Here is an 18,510-nt window from a genome sequence, read left to right as displayed (position 1 = left end):
AATGTGCTGTCAGAGGTGGTGGTTGAGACAGACACATTAGGGACTTCACAGGAATGACCGAAAAATGGAGGTTTACGTGAGATTGATCTTGGAAGAGATTAACATCATGGGCCAAGTGTGTGAAGTGTGCTGTAATATTGTTTATTCGAGGGAACCGAGTGGCCACTCTGAGGCAAAATAGGGACATTACCAGGAGTGAACTAACTGGACCCCCCCCCCCCCACACCACCCTCCCCTCTCCCCGATCTGTTCCAGGCCCAGTCCCCGTCCGGCTGGTGAACGGGAACAACATGTGCTCTGGGAGAGTCGAGGTCTATCATAACTCTACCTGGGGCACCGTCTGTGGCAGGAGCTGGAATAGGAGTGAAGCGGACGTGGTCTGCAGGATTTTGAACTGTGGGACATCTGAGTCGGTAACAACAGATGCCTCCTACGGAGAGGGCACTGGGAAGATCTGGCTGGATGGGGTGAAGTGTAAGGGGACAGAGCCTGCTCTCGACCAGTGCCCTGCCAGCCCATGGGGGGTGAATAACTGCTCCCACGCAGAGGACGCTGGAGTCTCCTGCACAGGTGAGTGTGGGTGGGCAGCGAGTGTGTGCTTTACACTGAAACCTTCGGTGTGCAATTAAGTGAACTCCGATGTTGAACGGATTGTTGCCCTGACTGCATCACTGTCCTTCTCAAGGTCCTGATCCTCCGTGGTTCCTGGTTGTCAGGTCCAGCTGCAGGTGCTGGGAGAGAGTCGGATTGTAGTGCAGGCTGTCCAAATCACTGCAGAGTCCGAACGGTTAAAGGGTGGAGGAGCATTTCCCTCGCTCCCAGCAATTAGAGGCCCTGTCCCGTTGCCGGGTTGGGATTTTTGGATTGAGCTTCACCAGGATAGATGTAGACTGTGAAAACGTGAGGGGATAGTGGAGTGAGACTGGGAGGTTAAGGGAATTACCACCGAGGGCACATCCTCAGAATAGAAGGACATCTCTTTACAGATGAAGAATATTTATCAGCAAGTACGTGGTGAATCTGTGGAATTCATTTACACGAGTGGATGCGGAGGCCAAGTGATCGGGGATATTTGAAGCAGAGTTTCATAGGTTCTTGATCAATCAGGATGTCGAGGAGAAGGCAGAATGCAGTTGATTAAGATAATTAATCAGCCATGCGAATGTCAGATCCGACTCGATGTGCCAAATGGCCTAAATCTGCTCGTTTATCGGATGGTGTAAGTCTCCCCTCAGAATCTGATGCTGTCTGGGAGCAACTCAAGCATGTTTAACCTTCTCGGCCCTACTTCAGTCAGCAGATCTGTTGGCCTGTGGATCTGTGTGGCAGTTTTGAAAAAGCCAGTGGGGCCAGTCATTCGACAGGCTGCAGGTGATTAGGAACGTGGTCAAGGCAAAAATAAAGCAAAGTGGCCATTGCAGGAGAGGAATGTTGCTTGGGGGAGACCTGAAGTAAATTCATCCACTGATTCGAGGCACGGACAGGGCAGATGGTTCAGAGTGTTTTTCCCAGGATGGAAATGTCAAATACCACAGGGCACTGGAGGGGGAATGTGTAGAGGAGATTTATGGGGCAAGTTCTTTCATACAGACAGTGGTGTCTGTAAACCACTTTCAGGGGAGGTTGTGTCAGTAATCACAGCATCAATGTTTAAAAACCAGGTATCAAACACTAACATTTCACTGGCAGGTATGGAGGTAAATGGACAGTGTGTGGGCAGCTGGCATTAGTCCCTCTGGCATCCTGGTCAGCAGAATCAGGTTGGTCCGAAGGGCCTGTTCCTGTGCTGTTCTCTGAGCTCGATGTTCCTTCCCTCAGTCATTCATACCCCACTCAGTCTAACCCCATTGCCCCCCAGTCCAATCCCCGTTTCACATTGCAGAGTCTCAGCCTTCTCTCACGTCACTCTCATCAACTTTCAATATGGGAATCCTCATTTTAACCTCATTCCCTTCTCGTTTCCAGGCCCGGTCCCCGTCCGGCTGGTGAACGGGAACAACATGTGCTCTGGGAGAGTCGAGGTCTATCATAACTCTACCTGGGGCACCGTCTGTGGCAGGAGCTGGAATAGGAGTGAAGCGGATGTGGTCTGCAGGATTTTGAACTGTGGGACATCTGAGTCGGTAACAACAGATGCCTCCTACGGAGAGGGCACTGGGAAGATCTGGCTGGATGGGGTGAAGTGTAAGGGGACAGAGCCTGCTCTCGACCAGTGCCCTGCCAGCCCATGGGGGGTGAATAACTGCTCCCACGCAGAGGACGCTGGAGTCTCCTGCACAGGTGAGTGTGTGTGGGCAGCGAGTGTGTGCTTTACACTGAAACCTTCGGTGTGCAATTAAGTGAACTCCGATGTTGAACGGATTGGTCACCTGACTGCATCTCTGTCCTTCTCGAGTTCCTCAACTACAACACAGAGTCTTGCCTTCTTCGGAAGTTTTCTGATGACTCTGCCATAGTTGGATGCACTTACTCACTTCCACTTGGCATGATTAACTTATTATTATTTGATCATTTCTGGTTTTATATTGCTATATTTCTTTCTGTTCTTGTTGCGGCTGTAACAAAACCCAATTTCCCTCGGGATCAATAAAGTATGTCTGTCTGTCTGTCTGCCATGAGAATCAGTAAGTAGAGGTGGAGGCCGAGGTAAATTTCCTTTTCTCTTGGTCTATTTCTGTCGAGTATTACAATGAGAATGGGGCCAGGGTCAGTGGTGTGTTCTTCATGGGAGATGTGGGAACTTTGGGAGACCTGCAGTCTCTCTGATAACTAGACGGGCTCTGAGTGTCAGCTCCTCAGAGTCGTGCGTTGAAGAACTGGAGTTGAATCTGGATGGCCTTTGGTGCGTACGGGAGAATGAGGAGATGATGGATAGAAGCCCCTAAGTTACAGGAGGCAGGTACCTGGGTGTCTGTGAGGAGAGGGAAAGGGAATAGGTAGACAGTGAGTGTATCACTGTGGTTGTCCCGTTAAATAATAAGCATTCCGCCTTGGATTTTGGTGCGGGCTGTAATGGGAGGAACGACCCTCCGGGGGAGGCAAAAGTCACAGAACAGAAATGACTCACATGAGGGAATAATTTTAATGTGATGGAGGAGGGTACAGGGTGGGTATTGGTGTGGGCTGGGGTGTAGTCAGAGGTCAGGTTTTACACAGAGAGTGGAGGATGTATAGAATGTGCTGTCAGAGGTGGTGGTCGAGACAGACACATTAGGGACTTCACAGGAATGACCGAAAAATGGAGGGTTACGTGAGATTGATCTTGGAAGAGATTAACATCATGGGCCAAGTGTGTTTAATGGGCTGTAATATTATTTATTCTAGGGAATCGAATGGCCAATCTGAGGCAAAATAGGTACATTACCAGGAGTGAACTAACTGGAACCCCCCCCCCCACACCACCCTCCCCTCTCCCCGATCTGTTTCAGGCCCAGTCCCCGTCCGGCTGGTGAACGGGAACAACATGTGCTCTGGGAGAGTCGAGGTCTATCATAACTCTACCTGGGGCACCGTCTGTGGCAGGAGCTGGAATAAGATGGCGGCAGACGTGGTCTGCAGGATTTTGAACTGTGGGACATCTGAGTCGGTAACAACAGATGCCTCCTACGGAGAGGGCACTGGGAAGATCTGGCTGGATTGGGTGAAGTGTAACGGGACAGAGCCTGCTCTCGACCAGTGCCCTGCCAGCCCATGGGGGGTGAATAACTGCTCCCACGCAGAGGACGCTGGAGTCTCCTGCACAGGTGAGTGTGTGTGGGCAGCGAGTGTGTGCTTTACACTGAAACCTTCGGTGTGCAATTAAGTGAACTCCGATGTTGAACGGATTGGTCACCTGACTGCATCTCTGTCCTTCTCGAGTTCCTCAACTACAACACAGAGTCTTGCCTTCTTCGGAAGTTTTCTGATGACTCTGCCATAGTTGGATGCACTTACTCACTTCCACTTGGCATGATTAACTTATTATTATTTGATCATTTCTGGTTTTATATTGCTATATTTCTTTCTGTTCTTGTTGCGGCTGTAACAATACCCAATTTCCCTCGGGATCAATAAAGTATGTCTGTCTGTCTGTCTGCCATGAGAATCAGTAAGTAGAGGTGGAGGCCGAGGTAAATTTCCTTTTCTCTTGGTCTATTTCTGTCGAGTATTACAATGAGAATGGGGCCAGGGTCAGTGGTGTGTTCTTCATGGGAGATGTGGGAACTTTGGGAGACCTGCAGTCTCTCTGATAACTAGACGGGCTCTGAGTGTCAGCTCCTCAGAGTCGTGCGTTGAAGAACTGGAGTTGAATCTGGATGGCCTTTGGTGCGTACGGGAGAATGAGGAGATGATGGATAGAAGCCCCTAAGTTACAGGAGGCAGGTACCTGGGTGTCTGTGAGGAGAGGGAAAGGGAATAGGTAGACAGTGAGTGTATCACTGTGGTTGTCCCGTTAAATAATAAGCATTCCGCCTTGGATTTTGGTGCGGGCTGTAATGGGAGGAACGACCCTCCGGGGGAGGCAAAAGTCACAGAACAGAAATGACTCACATGAGGGAATAATTTTAATGTGATGGAGGAGGGTACAGGGTGGGTATTGGTGTGGGCTGGGGTGTAGTCAGAGGTCAGGTTTTACACAGAGAGTGGAGGATGTATAGAATGTGCTGTCAGAGGTGGTGGTCGAGACAGACACATTAGGGACTTCACAGGAATGACCGAAAAATGGAGGGTTACGTGAGATTGATCTTGGAAGAGATTAACATCATGGGCCAAGTGTGTTTAATGTGCTGTAATATTATTTATTCTAGGGAATTGAATGGCCAATCTGAGGCAAAATAGGTACATTACCAGGAGTGAACTAACTGGAACCCCCCCCCCACACCACCCTCCCCTCTCCCCGATCTGTTTCAGGCCCAGTCCCCGTCCGGCTGGTGAACGGGAACAACATGTGCTCTGGGAGAGTCGAGGTCTATCATAACTCTACCTGGGGCACCGTCTGTGGCAGGAGCTGGAATAAGATGGCGGCAGACGTGGTCTGCAGGATTTTGAACTGTGGGACATCTGAGTCGGTAACAACAGATGCCTCCTACGGAGAGGGCACTGGGAAGATCTGGCTGGATGGGGTGAAGTGTAACGGGACAGAGCCTGCTCTCGACCAGTGCCCTGCCAGCCCATGGGGGGTGAATAACTGTTCCCACGCAGAGGACGCTGGAGTCTCCTGCACAGGTGAGTGTGGGTGGGCAGCGAGTGTGTGCTTTACGCTGAAACCTCTGCTGTGCTATTGAGTGAACTCCAGTGTTGAGCAGATTGTTGCCCTGACTGCATCACTGTCCTTCTCAAGGTCCTGATCCTCCGTGGTTCCTGGTTGTCAGGTCCAGCTGCAGGTGCTGGGAGAGAGTCGGATTGTAGTGCAGGCTGTCCAAATCACTGCAGAGTCCGAACGGTTAAAGGGTGGAGGAGCATTTCCCTCGCTCCCAGCAATTAGAGGCCCTGTCCCGTTGCCCGGTTGGGATTTTTGGTTTGAGCTTCACCAGGATAGATGTAGACTGTGAAAACGTGAGGGGATATTGGGGTGAGACTGGGAGGTTAAGGGAATTACCACCGAGGGCACAACCACAGAATAGAAGGTCATCTCTTTACAGATGAGGAAGAATATTTATCAGCAAGTACGTGGTGGATCTGTGGAATTCATTTACACGAGTGGATGCGGAGGCCAAGTGATCGGGGATATTTGAAGCAGAGTTTCATAGGTTCTTGATCAATCAGGATGTCGAGGAGAAGGCAGAATGCAGTTGATTAAGATAATTAATCAGCCATGCGAATGTCAGATCCGACTCGATGTGCCAAATGGCCTAAATCTGCTCGTTTGTCTGTTGGTGTAAGTCTCCCCTCAGAATCTGATGCTGTCTGGGAGCAACTCAAGCATGTTTAACCCTCTCGGCCGATTACAGTCGGCAGATCTGTTGGCCTGTGGATCTGTGTGGCAGTTTTGAAAAAGCCAGTGGGGCCAGTCATTCGACAGGCTGCAGGTGATTAGGAACGTGGTCAAGACAAAAATAAAGCAAAGTGGCCATTGCAGGAGAGGAATGTTGCTTGGGGGAGTCCTGAAGTAAATTCATCCACTGATTCGAGGCACGGACAGGGCAGATGGTTCAGAGTGTTTTTCCCAGGATGGAAATGTCAAATACCACAGGGCACTGGAGGGGGAATGTGTAAAGGAGATTTATGGGGCAAGTTCTTTCATGCAGCTAGTGGTGTCTGGAAACCACTTTCAGGGGAGGTTGTGTCAGTAATCACAGGATCAGTGTTTAAAAACCAGGTATCAAACACTAACATTTCACTGGCAGGTATGGTGGTAAATGGACAGTGTGTGGGCAGCTGACATTAGTCCCTCTGGCATCCTGGTCAGCAGAATCAGGTTGGTCCGAAGAGCCTGTTCCTGTGCTGTTCTCTGAGCTCGATGTTCCTTCTCTCAATCATTCATACCCCACCCAGTCTAACCCCATTGACCCTCAGTCCAATCCCCGTTTCACATTACAGAGTCTCAGCCTTCACTCATGTCACTCTCTTCAACTTTCACCTCATTTTCACCTCATTCCCTTCTCGGTTCCAGGCCCGGTCCCCGTCCGGCTGGTGAACGGGAACGTGTGCTCTGGGAGAGTCGAGGTCTATCATAACTCTACCTGGGGCACCGTCTGTGGCAGTAGCTGGAATAGGAGTGAAGCGGACGTGGTCTGCAGGATTTTGAACTGTGGGACATCTGAGTCGGTAACAACAGATGCCTCCTACGGAGAGGGCACTGGGAAGATCTGGCTGGATGGGGTGAAGTGTAAGGGGACAGAGCCTGCTCTCGACCAGTGCCCTGCCAGCCCATGGGGGGTGAATAACTGCTCCCACGCAGAGGACGCTGGAGTCTCCTGCACAGGTGAGTGTGGGTGGGCAGTGAGTGTGTGCTTTACACTGAAACCTTCGGTGTGCAATTAAGTGAACTCCGATGTTAAACGGATTGTTCACCTGACTGCATCTCTGTCCTTCTCGAGTTCCTCAACTACAACACAGAGTCTTGCCTTCTTCGGAAGTTTTCTGATGACTCTGCCATAGTTGGATGCACTTACTCACTTCCACTTGGCATGATTAACTTATTATTATTTAATCATTTATGGTTTTATATTGCTCTATTTCTTTCTGTTCTTGTTGCGGCTGTAACAATACCCAATTTCCCTCGGGATCAATAAAGTATGTCTGTCTGTCTGTCTGCCATGAGAATCAGTAAGTAGAGGTGGAGGCCGAGGTAAATTTCCTTTTCTCTTGGTCTATTTCTGTCGAGTATTACAGTGAGAATGGGGCCAGGGTCAGTGGTGTGTTCTTCATGGGAGATGTGGGAACTTTGGGAGACCTGCAGTCTCTCTGATAACTATACGGGCTCTGAGTGTCAGCTCCTCAGAGTCGTGCGTTGAAGAACTGGAGTTGGATCTGGATGGCCTTTGGTGCGTACGGGAGAATGAGGAGATGATGGATAGAAGCCCCTAAGTTACAGGAGGCAGGTACCTGCGTGTCTGTGAGGAGAGGGAAAGGGAATAGGTAGACAGTGAGTGTACCACTGTGGTTGTCCCGTTAAATAATAAGCATTCCGCCTTGGATACTGGTGCGGGCTGTAATGGGAGGAACGACCCTCCGGGGGAGGCATCAGTCCCAGGACAGAAATGACTCACATGAGGGAATAATTTTAAGGTGATGGAGGAGGGTACAGGGTGGGTATTGGGGTGGGCTGGGGTGTAGTCAGAGGTCAGGTTTTACACAGAGAGTGGAGGAAGTCTAGAATGTGCTGTCAGAGGTGGTGGCCGAGACAGACACATTAGGGACTTCACAGGAATGACCGAAAAATGGAGGTTTACGTGAGATTGATCTTGGAAGAGATTAACATCATGGGCCAAGTGTGTGAAGTGTGCTGTAATATTGTTTATTCGAGGGAACCGAGTGGCCACTCTGAGGCAAAATAGGGACATTACCAGGAGTGAACTAACTGGAAACCCCCCGCCCCCCCCCCGCACCACCCTCCCCTCTCCCTGATCTGTTCCAGGCCCAGTCCCCGTCCGGCTGGTGAACGGGAACAACATGTGCTCTGGGAGAGTCGAGGTCTATCATAACTCTACCTGGGGCACCGTCTGTGGCAGGAGCTGGAATAGGAGTGAAGCGGACGTGGTCTGCAGGATTTTGAACTGTGGGACATCTGAGTCGGTAACAACAGATGCCTCCTACGGAGAGGGCACTGGGAAGATCTGGCTGGATGGGGTGAAGTGTAAGGGGACAGAGCCTGCTCTCGACCAGTGCCCTGCCAGCCCATGGGGGGTGAATAACTGCTCCCACGCAGAGGACGCTGGAGTCTCCTGCACAGGTGAGTGTGTGTGGGCAGCGAGTGTGTGCTTTACACTGAAACCTCTGCTGTGCTATTGAGTGAACTCCAGTGTTGAGCAGATTGTTGCCCTGACTGCATCACTGTCCTTCTCAAGGTCCTGATCCTCCGTGGTTCCTGGTTGTCAGGTCCAGCTGCAGGTGCTGGGAGAGAGTCGGATTGTAGTGCAGGCTGTCCAAATCACTGCAGAGTCCGAACGGTTAAAGGGTGGAGGAGCATTTCCCTCGCTCCCAGCAATTAGAGGCCCTGTCCCGTTGCCGGGTTGGAATTTTTGGATTGAGCTTCACCAGGATAGATGTAGACTGTGAAAACGTGAGGGGATAGTGGAGTGAGACTGGGAGGTTAAGGGAATTACCACCGAGGGCACATCCTCAGAATAGAAGGACATTTCTTTACAGATGAGGAAGAATATTTATCAGCAAGTACGTGGTGGATCTGTGGAATACATTTACACGAGTGGATGCGGAGGCCAAGTGATCGGGGATATTTGAAGCAGAGTTTCATAGGTTCTTCATCAATCAGGATGTCAAAGATTACAGGGAGGAGGCAGAATGGGGTTGATTAAGATAACCAGCCTTGCAAATGTCAGATCCGACTCGAAGTGCCAAATGGCCTAAATCTGCTCGTTTATCGGATGGTGTAAGTCTCCCCTCAGAATCTGATGCTGTCTGGGAGCAACTCAAGCATGTTTAACCTTCTCGGCCCTACTTCAGTCAGCAGATCTGTTGGCCTGTGGATCTGTGTGGCAGTTTTGAAAAAGCCAGTGGGGCCAGTCATTCGACAGGCTGCGGGTGATTAGGAACGTGGTCAAGGCAAAAATAAAGCAAAGTGGCCATTGCAGGAGAGGAATGTTGCCTGGGGGAGACCTGAAGTAAATTCATCCACTGATTTGAGGCACGGACAGGGCAGATGCTTCAGAGTGTTTTTCCCAGGATGGAAATGTCAAATACCACAGGGCACTGGAGGGGGAATGTGTAGAGGAGCTTTATCAGGAAGGTTATTTCATGCAGACAGTGGTGTCTGGAAACCACTTTCAGGGGAGGTTTTGTCAGTAATCGCAGCATCAATGTTTAAAAACCAGGTATCAAACACTAACATTTTACTGGCAGGTATGGTGGTAAATGGACTCTGTGTGGGCAGCTGGCATTAGTCCCTCTGGCATCCTGGTCAGCAGAATCAGGTTGGTCCGAAGGGCCTGTTCCTGTGCTGTTCTCTGAGCTCGATGTTCCTTCCCTCAATCATTCATACCCCACCCAGTCTAACCCCATTGCCCCTCAGTCCAATCCCCGTTTCACATTGCAGAGTCTCAGCCTTCTCTCACGTCACTCTCATCAACTTTCAATATGGGAATCCTCATTTTATCCTCATTCCCTTCTCAGTTCCAGGCCCGGTCCCCATCCGGCTGGTGAACGGGAACAACATTTGCTCTGGGAGAGTCGAGGTCTATCATAACTCTACCTGGGGCACCGTCTGTGACAGGAGCTGGAATAAGATGGCGGCAGACGTGGTCTGCAGGATTTTGAACTGTGGGACATCTGAGTCGGTAACAACAGATGCCTCCTACGGAGAGGGCACTGGGAAGATCTGGCTGGATGGGGTGAAGTGTAAGGGGACAGAGCCTGCTCTCGACCAGTGCCCTGCCAGCCCATGGGGGGTGAATAACTGCTCCCACGCAGAGGACGCTGGAGTCTCCTGCACAGGTGAGTGTGTGTGGGCAGCGAGTGTGTGCTTTACACTGAAACCTCTGCTGTGCTATTGAGTGAACTCCAGTGTTGAGCAGATTGTTGCCCTGACTGCATCACTGTCCTTCTCAAGGTCCTGATCCTCCGTGGTTCCTGGTTGTCAGGTCCAGCTGCAGGTGCTGGGAGAGAGTCGGATTGTAGTGCAGGCTGTCCAAATCACTGCAGAGTCCGAACGGTTAAAGGGTGGAGGAGCATTTCCCTCGCTCCCAGCAATTAGAGGCCCTGTCCCGTTGCCCGGTTGGGATTTTTGGATTGAGCTTCACCAGGATAGATGTAGACTGTGAAAACGTGACGGGATATTGGGGTAAGACTGGGAGGTTAAGGGAATTACCACCGAGGGCACATCCTCAGAATAGAAGGACATTTCTTTACAGATGAGGAAGAATATTTATCAGCAAGTACGTGGTGAATCTGTGGAATTCATTTACATGAGTGGATGCGGAGGCCAAGTGATCGGGGATATTTGAAGCAGAGTTTCATAGGTTCTTGATCAATCAGGATGTCGAGGAGAAGGCAGAATGGAGTTGATTAAGATAATTAATCAGCCATGCGAATGTTCGATCCGACTCGATGTGCCAAATGGCCTAAATCTGCTCGTTTGTCTGTTGGTGTAAGTCTCCCCTCAGAATCTGATGCTGTCTGGGAGCAACTCAAGCATGTTTAACCTTCTCGGCCGATTACAGTCAGCAGATCTGTTGGCCTGTGGATCTGTGTGGCAGTTTTGAAAAAGCCAGTGGGGCCAGTCATTCGACAGGCTGCAGGTGATTAGGAACGTGGTCAAGGCAAAAATAAAGCAAAGTGGCCATTGCAGGAGAGGAATGTTGCTTGGGGAAGACCTGAAGTAAATTCATCCACTGATTCGAGGCACGGACAGGGCAGATGCTTCAGAGTGTTTTTCCCAGGATGGAAATGTCAAATACTACAGGGCACTGGAGGGGGAATGTGTAAAAAGAGATTTATGGGGCAAGTTCTTTCATGCAGCTAGTGGTGTCTGGAAACCACTTTCAGGGGAGGTTGTGTCAGTAATCACAGCATCAATGTTTAAAAACCAGGTATCAAATACTAACATTTCACTGGCAGGTACGGAGGTAAATGGACAGTGTGTGGGCAGCTGGCATTAGTCCCTCTGGCATCCTGGTCAGCAGAATCAGGTTGGTCCGAAGGGCCTGTTCCTGTGCTGTTCTCTGAGCTCGATGTTCCTTCCCTCAGTCATTCATACCCCACCCAGTCTAACCCCATTGCCCCTCAGTCCAATCCCCGTTTCACATTGCAGAGTCTCAGCCTTCTCTCACGTCACTCTCATCAACTTTCAATATGGGAATCCTCATTTTATCCTCATTCCCTTCTCGTTTCCAGGCCCGGTCCCCGTCCGGCTGGTGAACGGGAACAACATCTGCTCTGGGAGAGTCGAGGTCTATCATAACTCTACCTGGGGCACCGTCTGTGGCAGGAACTGGAATAGGAGTGAAGCGGATGTGGTCTGCAGGATTTTGAACTGTGGGACATCTGAGTCGGTAACAACAGATGCCTCCTACGGAGAGGGCACTGGGAAGATCTGGCTGGATGGGGTGAAGTGTAACGGGACAGAGCCTGCTCTCGACCAGTGCCCTGCCAGCCCATGGGGGGTGAATAACTGTTCCCACGCAGAGGACGCTGGAGTCTCCTGCACAGGTGAGTGTGTGTGGGCAGCGAGTGTGTGCTTTACACTGAAACCTTCGGTGTGCAATTAAGTGAACTCCGATGTTGAACGGATTGGTCACCTGACTGCATCTCTGTCCTTCTCGAGTTCCTCAACTACAACACAGAGTCTTGCCTTCTTCGGAAGTTTTCTGATGACTCTGCCATAGTTGGATGCACTTACTCACTTCCACTTGGCATGATTAACTTATTATTATTTGATCATTTATGGTTTTATATTGCTCTATTTCTTCTCTGTTCTTGTTGCGGCTGTAACAATACCCAATTTCCCTCGGGATCAATAAAGTATGTATGTCTGTCTGTCTGTCTGCCATGAGAATCAGTAAGTAGAGGTGGAGGCCGAGGTAAATTTCCTTTTCTCTTGGTCTATTTCTGTCGAGTATTACAGTGAGAATGGGGCCAGGGTCAGTGGTGTGTTCTTCATGGGAGATGTGGGAACTTTGGGAGACCTGCAGTCTCTCTGATAACTAGACGGGCTCTGAGTGTCAGCTCCTCAGAGTCGTGCGTTGAAGAACTGGAGTTGAATCTGGATGGCCTTTGGTGCGTACGGGAGAATGAGGAGATGATGGATAGAAGCCCCTAAGTTACAGGAGGCAGGTACCTGCGTGTCTGTGAGGAGAGGGAAAGGGAATAGGTAGACAGTGAGTGTACCACTGTGGTTGTCCCGTTAAATAATAAGCATTCCGCCTTGGATTCTGGTGCGGGCTGTAATGGGAGGAATGACCCTCCGGGGGAGGCAACAGTCCCAGGACAGAAATGACTCACATGAGGGAATAATTTGAAGGTGATGGAGGAGGGTATAGGGTGGGTATTGGGGTGGGCTGGGGTGTAGTCAGAGGTCAGGTTTTACACAGACAGTGGAGGATGTCTAGAATGTGCTGTCAGAGGTGGTGGTCGAGACAGACACATTAGGGACTTCACAGGAATGACCGAAAAATGGAGGTTTACGTGGGATTGATCTTGGAAGAGATTAACATCATTGGCCAAGTGTGTGAAGTATGCTGTAATATTGTTTGTTCGAGGGAACCGAGTGGCCACTCTGAGGCAAAATAGGTACATTACCAGGAGTGAACTAACTGGAAACCCCCCCCCCACCCCCGCACCACCCTCCCCACTCCCTGATCTGTTCCAGGCCCAGTCCCCGTCCGGCTGGTGAACGGGAACAACATGTGCTCTGGGAGAGTCGAGGTCTATCATAACTCTACCTGGGGCACCGTCTGTGGAAGGAGCTGGAATAGGAGTGAAGCGGACGTGGTCTGCAGGATTTTGAACTGTGGGACATCTGAGTCGGTAACAACAGATGCCTCCTACGGAGAGGGCACTGGGAAGATCTGGCTGGATGGGGTGAAGTGTAAGGGGACAGAGCCTGCTCTCGACCAGTGCCCTGCCAGCCCATGGGGGGTGAATAACTGCTCCCACGCAGAGGACGCTGGAGTCTCCTGCACAGGTGAGTGTGTGTGGGCAGCGAGTGTGTGCTTTACACTGAAACCTCTGCTGTGTTATTGAGTGAACTCCAGTGTTGAGCAGATTGTTGCCCTGACTGCATCACTGTCCTTCTCAAGGTCCTGATCCTCCGTGGTTCCTGGTTGTCAGGTCCAGCTGCAGGTGCTGGGAGAGAGTCGGATTGTAGTGCAGGCTGTCCAAATCACAGCAGAGTCCGAACGGTTAAAGGGTGGAGGAGCATTTCCCTCGCTCCCAGCAATTAGAGGCCCTGTCCCGTTGCCCGGTTGGGATTTTTGGATTGAACTTCACCAGGATAGATGTAGACTGTGAAAACGTGACGGGATAGTGGAGTGAGACTGGGAGGTTAATGGAATTACCACCGAGTGCACAACCACAGAATAGAAGGTCATCTCTTTACAGATGAGGAAGAATATTTATCAGCAAGTACGTGGTGGATCTGTGGAATTCATTTACACGAGTGGATGCGGAGGCCAAGTGATCGGGGATATTTGAAGCAGAGTTTCATAGGTTCTTGATCAATCAGGATGTCGAGGAGAAGGCAGAATGCAGTTGATTAAGATAATTAATCAGCCATGCGAATGTCAGATCTGACTCGATGTGCCAAATGGCCTAAATCTGCTCGTTTGTCTGATGGTGTAAGTCTCCTCTCAGCCTCTGGTTATGTCGGGGAACGATTCAAGCATGTTTAACCTTCTCGGCCCTACTTCAGTCAGCAGATCCGTTGGCCTGTGGATGTTAGCGGCAGTTTTGAAAAAGCCAGTGGGGCCAGTCATTCGACAGGCTGCAGGTGATTAGGAACGTGGTCAAGGCAAAAATAAAGCAAAGTGGCCATTGCAGGAGAGGAATGTTGCTTGGGGGAGACCTGAAATAAATTCATCCACTGATTTGAGGCACGGACAGGGCAGATGCTTCAGAGTGTTTTTCCCAAGATGGAAATGTCAAATACCACAGGGCACTGGAGGGGGAATGTGTAGAGGAGATTTATGGGGCAAGTTCTTTCATACAGACAGTGGTGTCTTAAAACAATTTCAGGGGAGGTTGTGTCAGTAATCACAGGATCAGTGTTTAAAAACCAGGTATCAAAGACTAACATTTCACTGGCAGGTACGGAGGTAAATGGACAGAGTCTGGGCAGCTGGCATTAGACCCTCTGGCATCCTGGTCAGCAGAATCAGGTTGGTCCGAAGGGCCTGTTCCTGTCTGTTCTCTGAGCTCGATGTTCCTTCCCTCAGTCATTCATACCCCACCCAGTCTAACCCCATTGCCCCTCAGTCCAATCCCCGTTTCACATTGCAGAGTCTCAGCCTTCTCTCATGTCACTCTCATCAACTTTCAATATGGGAATCCTCATTTTAACCTCATTCCCTTCTCGGTTCCAGGCCCGGTCCCCATCCGGCTGGTGAACGGGAACAACATTTGCTCTGGGAGAGTCGAGGTCTATCATAACTCTACCTGGGGCACCGTCTGTGGCAGGAGCTGGAATAGGAGTGAAGCGGACGTGGTCTGCAGGATTTTGAACTGTGGGACATCTGAGTCGGTAACAACAGATGCCTCCTACGGAGAGGGCACTGGGAAGATCTGGCTGGATGGGGTGAAGTGTAACGGGACAGAGCCTGCTCTCGACCAGTGCCCTGCCAGCCCATGGGGGGTGAATAACTGCTCCCACGCAGAGGACGCTGGAGTCTCCTGCACAGGTGAGTGTGGGTGGGCAGCGAGTGTGTGCTTTACACTGAAACCTTCGGTGTGCAATTAAGTGAACTCCGATGTTGAACGGATTGTTCCCCTGACTGCATCTCTGTCCTTCTCGAGTTCCTCAACTACAACACAGAGTCTTGCCTTCTTCGGAAGTTTTCTGATGACTCTGCCATAGTTGGATGCACTTACTCACTTCCACTTGGCATGAATAACTTATTATTATTTAATCATTTATGGTTTTATATTGCTATATTTCTTCACTGTTCTTGGTGCGGCTGTAACAAAACCCAATTTCCCTCGGGATCAATAAAGTATGTCTGTCTGTCTGTCTGCCATGAGAATCAGTAAGTAGAGGTGGAGGCCGAGGTGAATTTCCTTTTCTCTTGGTCTATTTCTGTCGAGTATTACAGTGAGAATGGGGCCAGGGTCAGTGGTGTGTTCTTCATGGGAGATGTGGGAACTTTGGGAGACCTGCAGTCTCTCTGATAACTAGACGGGCTCTGAGTGTCAGCTCCTCAGAGTCGTGCGTTGAAGAACTGGAGTTGAATCTGGATGGCCTTTGGTGTGTACGGGAGAATGAGGAGATGATGGATAGAAGCCCCTAAGTTACAGGAGGCAGGTACCTGGGTGTCTGTGAGGAGAGGGAAAGGGAATAGGTAGACAGTGAGTGTACCACTGTGGTTGTCCCGTTAAATAATAAGCATTCCGCCTTGGATACTGGTGCGGGCTGTAATGGGAGGAACGACCCTCCGGGGGAGGCAACAGTCCCAGGACAGAAGTGGCTCACGTGACGGAATAATTTTAAGGTGATGGAGGAGGGTACAGGGTGGGTATTGGGGTGGGCTGGGGTGTAGTCAGAGGTCTGGTTTTACACAGAGAGTGGAGGATGTCTAGAATGTGCTGTCAGAGGTGGTGGTCGAGACAGACACATTAGGGACTTCACAGGAATGACCGAAGAATGGAGATTGATGTGGGATTGATCTTGTAAGAGGTTAACATCATGGGCCAAGTGTGTGTAGTGTGCTGTAATATTGTTTGTTCGAGGGAAACGAGTCTCCACTCTGAGGCACAATAGGTACATTACCAGGAGTGAACTAACTGGAATCCCCTCCCCAACACCACCCTCCCCTCTCCCTTCTCTGTTCCAGGCCCGGTCCCCGTCCGGCTGGTGAACGGGAACAACATGTGCTCTGGGAGAGTTGAGATCTATCATAACTCTACCTGGGGCACCGTCTGTGGAAGGAGCTGGAATAGGAGTGAAGCGGACGTGGTCTGCAGGATGTTGAACTGTGGGACATCTGAGTCGGTAACAACAGATGCCTCCTACGGAGAGGGCACTGGGAAGATCTGGCTGGATGGGGTGAAGTGTAAGGGGACAGAGCCTGCTCTCGACCAGTGCCCGGCCAGCCCATGGGGGGTGAATAACTGCTCCCACGCAGAGGATGCTGGAGTCTCCTGCACAGGTTAGTGTGTCTGGGCAGCGAGTGTGTGCTTTACACTGAAACCTCTGCTGTGCTATTGAGTGAACTCCAGTGTTGAGCAGATTGTTGCCCTGACTGCATCACTGTCCTTCTCAAGGTCCTGATCCTCCGTGGTTCCTGGTTGTCAGGTCCAGCTGCAGGTGCTGGGAGAGAGTCGGATTGTAGTGCAGGCTGTCCAAATCACTGCAGAGTCCGAACGGTTAAAGGGTGGAGGAGCATTTCCCTCGCTCCCAGCAATTAGAGGCCCTGTCCCGTTGCCCAGTTGGGATTTTTGGTTTGAGCTTCACCAGGATAGAGGAGGTAGACTGTGAAAACGTGAGGGGATAGTGGAGTGAGACTGGGAGGTTAATGGAATTACCACCGAGGGCACAACCACAGAATAGAAGGTCATCTCTTTACAGATGAGGAAGAATATTTATCAGCAAGTACGTGGTGGATCTGTGGAATTCGTTTACACGAGTGGATGCGGAGGCCAAGTGATCGGGGATATTTGAAGCAGAGTTTCATAGGTTCTTGATCAATCAGGATGTCGAGGAGAAGGCAGAATGCAGTTGATTAAGATAATTAATCAGCCATGCGAATGTCAGATCTGACTCGATGTGCCAAATGGCCTAAATCTGCTCGTTTGTCGGATGGTGTAAGTCTCCCCTCAGCCTCTGGTTATGTCGGGGAACGATTCAAGCATGTTTAACCTTCTCGGCCCTACTTCAGTCAGCAGATCCGTTGGCCTGCGGATGTTAGCGGCAGTTTTGAAAAAGCCAGTGGGGCCAGTCATTCGACAGGCTGCAGGTGATTAGGAACGTGGTCAAGGCAAAAATAAAGCAAAGTGGCCATTGCAGGAGAGGAATGTTGCTTGGGGGAGACCTGAAATAAATTCATCCACTGATTTGAGGCACGGACAGGGCAGATGCTTCAGAGTGTTTTTCCCAAGATGGAAATGTCAAATACCACAGGGCACTGGAGGGGGAATGTGTAGAGGAGATTTATGGGGCAAGTTCTTTCATACAGACAATGGTGTCTTAAAACAATTTCAGGGGAGGTTGTGTCAGTAATCACAGGATCAGTGTTTAAAAACCAGGTATCAAAGACTAACATTTCACTGGCAGGTACGGAGGTAAATGGACAGAGTCTGGGCAGCTGGCATTAGACCCTCTGGCATCCTGGTCAGCAGAATCAGGTTGGTCCGAAGGGCCTGTTCCTGTCTGTTCTCTGAGCTCGATGTTCCTTCCCTCAATCATTCATACCCCACCCAGTCTAACCCCATTGCCCCTCAGTCCAATCCCCGTTTCACATTGCAGAGTCTCAGCCTTCTCTCATGTCACTCTCATCAACTTTCAATATGGGAATCCTCATTTTAACCTCATTCCCTTCTCGGTTCCAGGCCCGGTCCCCATCCGGCTGGTGAACGGGAACAACATTTGCTCTGGGAGAGTCGAGGTCTATCATAACTCTACCTGGGGCACCGTCTGTGACAGGAGCTGGAATAGGAGTGAAGCGGACGTGGTCTGCAGGATTTTGAACTGTGGGACATCTGAGTCGGTAACAACAGATGCCTCCTACGGAGAGGGCACTGGGAAGATCTGGCTGGATGGGGTGAAGTGTAACGGGACAGAGCCTGCTCTCGACCAGTGCCCTGCCAGCCCATGGGGGGTGAATAACTGCTCCCACGCAGAGGACGCTGGAGTCTCCTGCACAGGTGAGTGTGGGTGGGCAGCGAGTGTGTGCTTTACACTGAAACCTTCGGTGTGCAATTAAGTGAACTCCGATGTTAAACGGATTGTTCACCTGACTGCATCTCTGTCCTTCTCGAGTTCCTCAACTACAACACAGAGTCTTGCCTTCTTCGGAAGTTTTCTGATTACTCTGCCATAGTTGGATGCACTTACTCACTTCCACTTGGCATGAATAACTTATTATTATTTGATCATTTATGGTTTTATATTGCTCTATTTCTTTCTGTTCTTGTTGCGGCTGTAACAAAACCCAATTTCCCTCGGGATCAATAAAGTATGTCTGTCTGTCTGTCTGCCATGAGAAT

At 50.4% G+C, this 18,510-nt stretch overlaps 2 protein-coding genes across 2 annotated transcripts in view; both read left to right on the top strand.

The window, feature by feature from the left end:
- Positions 1–64: 64 nt before the first annotated feature.
- On the top strand, positions 65–4,795 carry LOC132386331 (deleted in malignant brain tumors 1 protein-like). The gene is made up of 5 exons (XM_059958570.1): positions 65–131; positions 256–570; positions 1,966–2,280; positions 3,429–3,743; positions 4,788–4,795. The coding sequence occupies exons 1-5, from the start codon at positions 65–67 to the stop codon at positions 4,793–4,795; spliced, it is 1,020 nt and encodes a 339-aa protein (XP_059814553.1).
- Positions 4,796–4,997: 202 nt separating this feature from the next.
- LOC132386330 (deleted in malignant brain tumors 1 protein-like) overlaps positions 4,998–18,510 on the top strand; it is a 33,747-nt gene continuing 20,234 nt past the window's right edge. Inside the window, exons 1-9 of the mRNA XM_059958568.1 lie at positions 4,998–5,205; positions 6,593–6,904; positions 8,060–8,374; positions 9,778–10,092; positions 11,491–11,805; positions 12,965–13,279; positions 14,676–14,990; positions 16,140–16,454; positions 17,854–18,168. Of these exons, the coding sequence (XP_059814551.1) occupies positions 4,998–5,205; positions 6,593–6,904; positions 8,060–8,374; positions 9,778–10,092; positions 11,491–11,805; positions 12,965–13,279; positions 14,676–14,990; positions 16,140–16,454; positions 17,854–18,168 (2,725 nt within the window). The remainder of the gene's footprint in view (positions 5,206–6,592; positions 6,905–8,059; positions 8,375–9,777; positions 10,093–11,490; positions 11,806–12,964; positions 13,280–14,675; positions 14,991–16,139; positions 16,455–17,853; positions 18,169–18,510) is intronic.

The sequence above is a fragment of the Hypanus sabinus genome, unplaced genomic scaffold (assembly GCF_030144855.1).
Source record: "Hypanus sabinus isolate sHypSab1 unplaced genomic scaffold, sHypSab1.hap1 scaffold_1096, whole genome shotgun sequence".
Classification (NCBI taxonomy): Eukaryota; Metazoa; Chordata; class Chondrichthyes; order Myliobatiformes; family Dasyatidae; genus Hypanus; species Hypanus sabinus.
This window is presented reverse-complemented; position numbering and strand designations above follow the sequence as displayed.